Below are 6,692 nucleotides of genomic sequence, written 5' to 3'. Positions count from 1 at the left end.
CCTGGGGCAGCTGGGAGCTCACTCAGGGAGCACTTGATGCGCTCACCAATTCCCTCCTTGGAGGATCTCCCAGGCAGAGAAGACTCAAGACTAAACATGGGAGGCTGCAGACAGAGGCAACACAACCAGTGTCCTCCCAGTGCCTTACTGGTTTCGTAACCTCAGCGGCATCCGGACTCCATTGACAAAGAGGAGCTGGGGAGAAAGCGGCACCGCAAGACCAGAAGGACCAAGCAATGTTGGGAGGGCTGGGGCTGCAGAAGAGGAGACTGAGGGGGGCTCATTAATGCTTAGAAATATAAATTTATAATTATAAATGCTTATAAAGTACCTCAAGGGCAAGAGGATGGGACCAGGCTCTGCTGGGTTATGCCAAGTGGCAATGGGCACAAACTGGGACACGGGATGTTCAAATTAAACACAAGGAAAAACTTCTTGATGTGAGGGGTCAGAGCATGGCCCAGGCTGTGGAGAGGTTTTGGGGTCTCCTTCTCTGGAGACATCCACACCCCTGGACATGTTCCTGGGTGATCTCTGGGTGACCCTGCTCTGGGGGTGATCTCCAGGGGTCCTTTCCCACCCCACCATGCTGTGATTTTGGGAAGAGCCCCTTTTGCAGTCAAATTCAGCACCCACGACATTCACCAGGGCTGTCCCCCATTTGTTTCCTGGCCGGGGAAGGACAGGGGCCCGGGTACCTTGAAGACCTTGATCTGGCAGCTGGCAGAGTGCAGGTGCTCCGTGTACTCCCCGTTCTCGTTCTCCTTGAAGGTGTCGATCTGCACCCGAAAGGGCACCCCCTTCTCTCCCCCGTGCTTGCGCATGGTGAACTCCGTGCTGATGCAGTGCACCTGGGGTAAGGCAACGCACCCCACCTCAGAAACTCGGCCACGTCTGACCCACCACAAAGCCCCCATTGCCCTCAGGGAGCTCCCCCACGGAGGCCTGGATGGTTGGGACGAGTGGGTTATGAGGAACCGTATGGAGTTCAACACAGACAAATGTCAGGGCTTGCAGCTGGGAATCCATCATCCAAGAACACAGCTGAGACCAGGCTCCACCTGGCAATATCGCTCCAATATTGAGCAATATCGAGAGCCACGTTCAATATTGGAGAGAGCAGCGCTGTGCAAAGGGACCTTGGTGGATGAGGAGCTCAACGTGAGCAAACGGTGCTGCGGGTATGGGGGAACCAACAGGATGCTGGGTGCATTCAAAAGGGCAGCACCAGCAGAGACCAAGAAGTCGTCATCCCTCTCTGCTTGGCACTGCTCAGACCACACTGTGAGTGCTGGGTCCAGCTTTGGTCCTCGCTATCCAAAAAAGATGTGGATGGGTTGGAAAGGGTCCAGAGAAGGGCCACGAGGATGCTGAGAGCGAGAAGGCCCACGAGGATGCTGAGAGCACTGGAAGAGCTGAGAAAACTGCATTTATTCAGCCTTGAGAAGGCTCAGGGGGGACCTTATCACCATGGACCAGTGCATAAAGGGTGGCACCAAGAGGATGGAGACTCCTTTAACAAGGAGTCACGGGGAAAAGACGAGGGGTGATGGACACAAGGTGCTGCTGGGGAGATTCCCCTTGAACTCCAGGAGGAGACATGGGAATAATCCCTCAATGAGACATGGGAATAATCCCTCAATGAGACATCTCAATGTGATGAGCGAGCCCCCAAAATCCCTCCCTGTGAGGGTGGTGGCACTGGCCTGAGTTGCCCAGAGAAGTTTTGGGTGCCCCCTCCCTGGCAGCATCAGATGGGGCTGAGCCCCCTGATCTGGTGGGAGATGGCCCTGGGGTGCAGGGGTTGGACTGAGAGAGCTTTGGGGTCCCCTTCCCACCCAAACCATGCTGTGATTCTGTGATCTGAGCAAGATGGAGACCCAAATCATGAAACCAAGACCTAAACCACCCCAAAAATGTGTCAAACAACTTATTAATGGTCAACCATGCCTTGCTAACGCGTGCACTGCTGCTCTCTGGCATTGCTGGAGGCAATGGGCTGTGTTTTAGTTGCTACCCATCTACCACTGCAGCATCAAAACACAACCTATTTTCCCTTGGAAAACACTGATTTTCTTTTTTTCCCCCCAGTTTTCCCCGCCTCTCCTCCATTACCTGGATAAACACAGAAGTCCTCTTGGAGGGATCCCATAGGAACTCCACCGTGTTGAGCTGTGTCGGGTTCGCTCTGGGGTCGATGATGCCCACGGACATGGGGATATCTGCAGGGGCAGAGAAGGAGCTGAAGTTTGCAGCAGGAAAAGGAGGAGGTTCACAGGGAATACAGAGAATAACCAACAACCTCCCCCCAGAAATGGTGACAGTGTTTTGTCCCCCCAAGTGAAAGGGCCAGAGCCTCTTTGGAGGCACCTAAACCTGCTCCAGCGCGGGCACATGGACTCACCGATGTCCAGGATCCTGTCGCCGGGCCGGTTCCAGCGCCAGCCCTCCAGCTGCTGGTGCTCCGTGTACTGCAGGCGCCGGTCATGAAACACCACCCGGAAAATGCTCTGGGAGGGAGAAACCCTCAGGAAACTGGGAAACCTCGAGGCCATGAGGGGCTGCCCCGCCACAGGGGACCTGGAGGCTTCATGGAGCCCAAGCAATGACAGAAACCCCTGGGGCAGCCGCGAAGGTTTCCCCTGCGGCAACTGCCTCTGGGCTTGACCCCTGCCCAGCCAGACTGGTCCAAGAACGGCCAGACCATTGGGCCAGACCCCAAGAGACCAGCAGCCAGACTGGTCCCAGTGGGAGAAGGGGAAAGGGAAGTCCCAGCCGAGCCAGAGCTGCTGTGGGGACGCAGGACAAGACCCCGCTGGACACCCCCGTGCTCCCCCCTCACCTTCACCAGTTTCCCGTTGATCTCCGGCAGCTCCCCGATCTTCCTGTTGTCCAGCATCCGGATCTCGTAGGACTGCCCTGGGGGACAAAGCCACCACTGTCACCCCCCTTCCTGCAGCAGAACTGCCCAGAAATCACCCTTATTTAACCCAAAATTGAGATGGGGGCAGAAACTGTTTACACAAACACCATCGGTGTGGGTTGCGAGCCCCGATTTTCCAGTTCTCCCCATAAAACACCCCCACAGCAGAGTGCCCCGACACCAAAACACCAATTAACCATTAAATTGCACTAATTTTAATTAGCTTACATCCTCCAGGCGATGCAGCGAGGTGAAAGAAGCCGCGCTCCCAAACAGGGCCAACCTGTGGTTTCCTGTCGAGGCGTTTTCCACTCCCAAGGGGAAATGTCCACATTTTAATTATATTTTTTTTATTTAATTTTTGAGCTTTTCTCACCTTGGTTGAGATAGGTGAGCGTTTCATCGTGGAGTTTGACGGCGGGGGATGTGGCGGCGCACAGCACGTACTGGAAAGGCAGGATTTTGTTCTCGTTTTCCGGGGGCAAACTGGACTCTTCCTGCTTGAAGATGGGCAGGGCAAGGACATCGCTGTGGAGAGATTTGAGAGATTAATTTCAGCTTTGGCTCCGGAGAAATGATGCGTTTGGGGTTTATTCGGCCTCCGAGGAAGAGCTTTGAGGGTGTTTTAACTAAAAAAGTGCACACGAATGGACATTTTGCTGCAGAGCTGCAAAGGCTCAGCTGGGAAAAGGCACTGACACAGAATAGAATTGTAAAATCATCAATGAATTGGGTGGAAGGGACCTCAGAGCTGACCCAGCCCAGCCCTGCAGTGAGCAGGGACATCTTGAACCAGCTCAGGGTGCTCAGACCCCACCAAGCCTGGCCTTGAACATCTCCAGGGATGGGGCCTGCAGCACCTCTGGGCAACCTGGGCCAGTGCTCGACCACCTCATGGGGAGCAGCTTTTTCCTCAGATCCAGCCTAAATCTGCCCTTTTCCAGTTTAAAACCATCCCCCCTCGTCCTATTGCTCCATAGTGAACAGCTCTGCCCCACTTTCTCACAGGCCCCTTGCAGGTCCTGGCAGGTCGCTCTAAGGTCCCCCCGCAGCCTTCTCTCCTCTTCTCTTCTCCAGGCTGAACCCCCCCACCTCTCTCAGCTGTCCCCACAGCAGAGCTGCTCCAGCCCTCAGCATCTCCGTGGCCTCCTCTGGCCCCACTCCAGCAGCTCCAGGGCCTTTTTGTGTTGTGGACTCCAGAGCTGGACACTGCTCCAGGTGGGGTCTGCCCAGAGCAGAGGGGCAGTCAGTTCAGCCCATGTGGTCTTTGTACTCCTTCCTCTCCAGGGTACAGGGGACTCCTCCTCCTCTCCCTCTGATTCCTGTGGCCCATTCCCACAGCAGAGAACTCCACAAAACCCCGGTGTGGGCCTGCCCACAGCTGCAGCTCCTCACACACGAATGCTCCAGCACACACGGCCTCTGCAGGGGCAGCGCCTTCTCCTGTGGATCCACTCCACACTGAACCTCCATGGACTGCAAGGGAACCTCGGCTCTACACCCTCCTCCTGCCCCTCTCTTTCCTTCCTTCCCCAGCCTTGGTGTTTTTAAGGTTGTTCTCATATCTCTCTCATTTCTCTGCTGCAGGTCCCTTCTGATGGCTCTGGAGAGTTCCCAGCTCTTTTGGGCTGGAGCTGCAGCGGGGCCTGAGCTTAAATTGGGGCTGGGGCTGCACCACACCCCCCTTAAATACAGGAATTCACAAAGGGGGGTGATTGGCTTGGCCCTGGTCAGAGCTGGGGCTGACACTGGAGCTGGGGGGCCTTCTGGAAGCTTCTTACAGGGCTGTCTCCATAGCCCTCCCCCCTCCCAAAACCCAAACCGTCACAGAAAACCAATTTGGGGTTTGGAGGCCCCCATAACTCCTCTTGTGGGACCCCCAGCCGAGGCTGGTGCAGCCCAATGGCTCATGACAACACCATCGTGACGCCTCCTCCTGTCGTGACGTGGAGCCGGGCAGGCGTCGCGGTGGCTTTCGGCGAGGGGCAGCCCCCGGAAGTACCGAGAGGCACCTGGGGCCAGTTCCTCCCACGTCCCATGGGGACCTCAAGGCCCTGATTTCAGTCAGGCCTGGCCATGTGGTGCCCAGGAGCAGGGTTTGTGGGGCTGGGGCTCCTCGCTGATTTTAGGGGTTCAGTTTCACGCCTGAACAGCCATTCCCATGTCGGAGGTGTCTGAACCTGCTCCACTGCTGTGCATCGAGGGGCTTTTCTATAAAAAGTGGGTGATTCTGACCTGAGGAAAAAGCTGTTCCCCACGAGGTGGTTGAGCACTGGCACAGGTTGCTGCCCAGAGGTGCTGCAGGCCCCAGCCCTGGAGATATCCAGGCTGCATCTCACCACAACTCTGATGTTATTGGTAACAGATTAAAATTACTTTGTATTTTCTCCTATGATGAGTTTGTCTTTTGCCCACGATTTTAAGTGATGAGAGGCCCTCTCCATCCTTATTTTGTCGTATCCCCCCCTTTTTTGGCCATTGTGGCATCGACTGGGCCTAAACCACACCACGTCCCAGAGCCGTTTTGGCTGCCACCGATTTGGGCTCCTCATCCCCCCGCCGCTGCCTTTTGCCAGCCGCTGCCTTGGGCCTTGGCTCCCAACTCCTTCAGCTCTTTGCCGTCACACAAAACCCGCGCTGTCTCGCTGCAATCCCAGACGCTTTTCCCTGCTCAAAATGCAATAAAACCCTGAAAAACATTAATTTGAACCCCAACAACGACATCCCTCAGTGTACTGAACACAGGGTATTTCAGAAGCCACCCCACAGCCGTAGGGTATTCCAGAAGCCCCCCCACAGCCGTAATCTGGAGCCCTACCAACACTCAAAAGCACCGACCCCAGAGCATCCCCACACCAAATGCGGGGCCGTTCGGGTCCCTTCGGAGGGCCCTGATGAAGACTCCGGTCGCCTTTGTCCCCAGCACAGGGCCCTGCACCGCGGCCGCTCGGGGGCTGCAGGGCACAAGGGGTTCAATCCCCTTTTTCTCTCCCCTTGAACATTCAAAGCCTTTCCCAGGCTCCAACCGGATTTCTCTGCCCAAATTCCAGCTCCCACCCTGGGAGGGCTTTAACCCCCACGGGACCAACCCCCCCGGGTGCAGTGACACCCAAACGGGCGCAGGAGAGCCCAGATCCCCATGGATGGGGAAATCACAGTCAGGCTGAGCGCAAGGGGAGCCGGCAGCCGGAGCAGGGCAGGGTGCTCCTGCGAACAAGCTCCTTGTCCGCTTTCTGAGACCTTTTCCTCTTTTATTCCTCTCAATTCTACCTTTAAATTTTCCACAATTTTACTTTTTATTTTCCCATTTCTTCCCCTCCTCATTTTTTAAAATGTTTTTTTATTTCTCTTTTTTCATTTATTTTCTGTTTTCACATTTTTTCCTCTTCTTATTCCCCCCTTTTTTCCTATTCCCTCTTCTTTTGCCTCTCTTCCCCTCACTTTTCCCCCTCTTTATTTTTCTCTTTTTTCCCTCTCTTTTCCCCCTTTTGTTTTCCAAAAAAACCACCCCCAAACTGATTTTCAGGGGTATTCCAGAGAGACTTCATGCAAGATGAATCTTCCAAATATTAGAACATTCCCATTTTTTCCCCATTTCCCCCCCTCTTTTCCCCATTTCCCCCCCTCTTTTCCCCATCTTTTTATTTTTCTCTTTTTCCCCTCTTTCCTCTCATTTTTTTCCTCATTTTTTCCTTATTTTCCCTCTTTTTCTTTTCCCCTTCCCCCCCGTCTTTCTCCCCTGCAGCCTCCTCCCAGTGACCCATTCCCA

The 6,692-nt window shown here is 54.8% G+C and overlaps 1 protein-coding gene across 1 annotated transcript; it reads right to left on the bottom strand.

Annotated features, from left to right (window-relative positions):
• Window positions 1-144: 144 nt before the first annotated feature.
• LOC104535152 (transcription factor CP2) lies at window positions 145-3,451 on the bottom strand (the record flags this gene model as incomplete). The annotated part of the gene is made up of 6 exons (XM_010179139.1): window positions 145-195; window positions 699-851; window positions 2,116-2,222; window positions 2,405-2,510; window positions 2,843-2,919; window positions 3,300-3,451. Coding segments are annotated over 6 exons (646 nt in total), but the record flags the coding sequence as incomplete, so codon positions are not given.
• Window positions 3,452-6,692: the final 3,241 nt, after the last annotated feature.

The sequence above is a fragment of the Mesitornis unicolor genome, unplaced genomic scaffold (assembly GCF_000695765.1).
Source record: "Mesitornis unicolor isolate BGI_N332 unplaced genomic scaffold, ASM69576v1 scaffold20202, whole genome shotgun sequence".
NCBI lineage: Eukaryota > Metazoa > Chordata > Aves > Mesitornithiformes > Mesitornithidae > Mesitornis > Mesitornis unicolor.
This window is presented reverse-complemented; position numbering and strand designations above follow the sequence as displayed.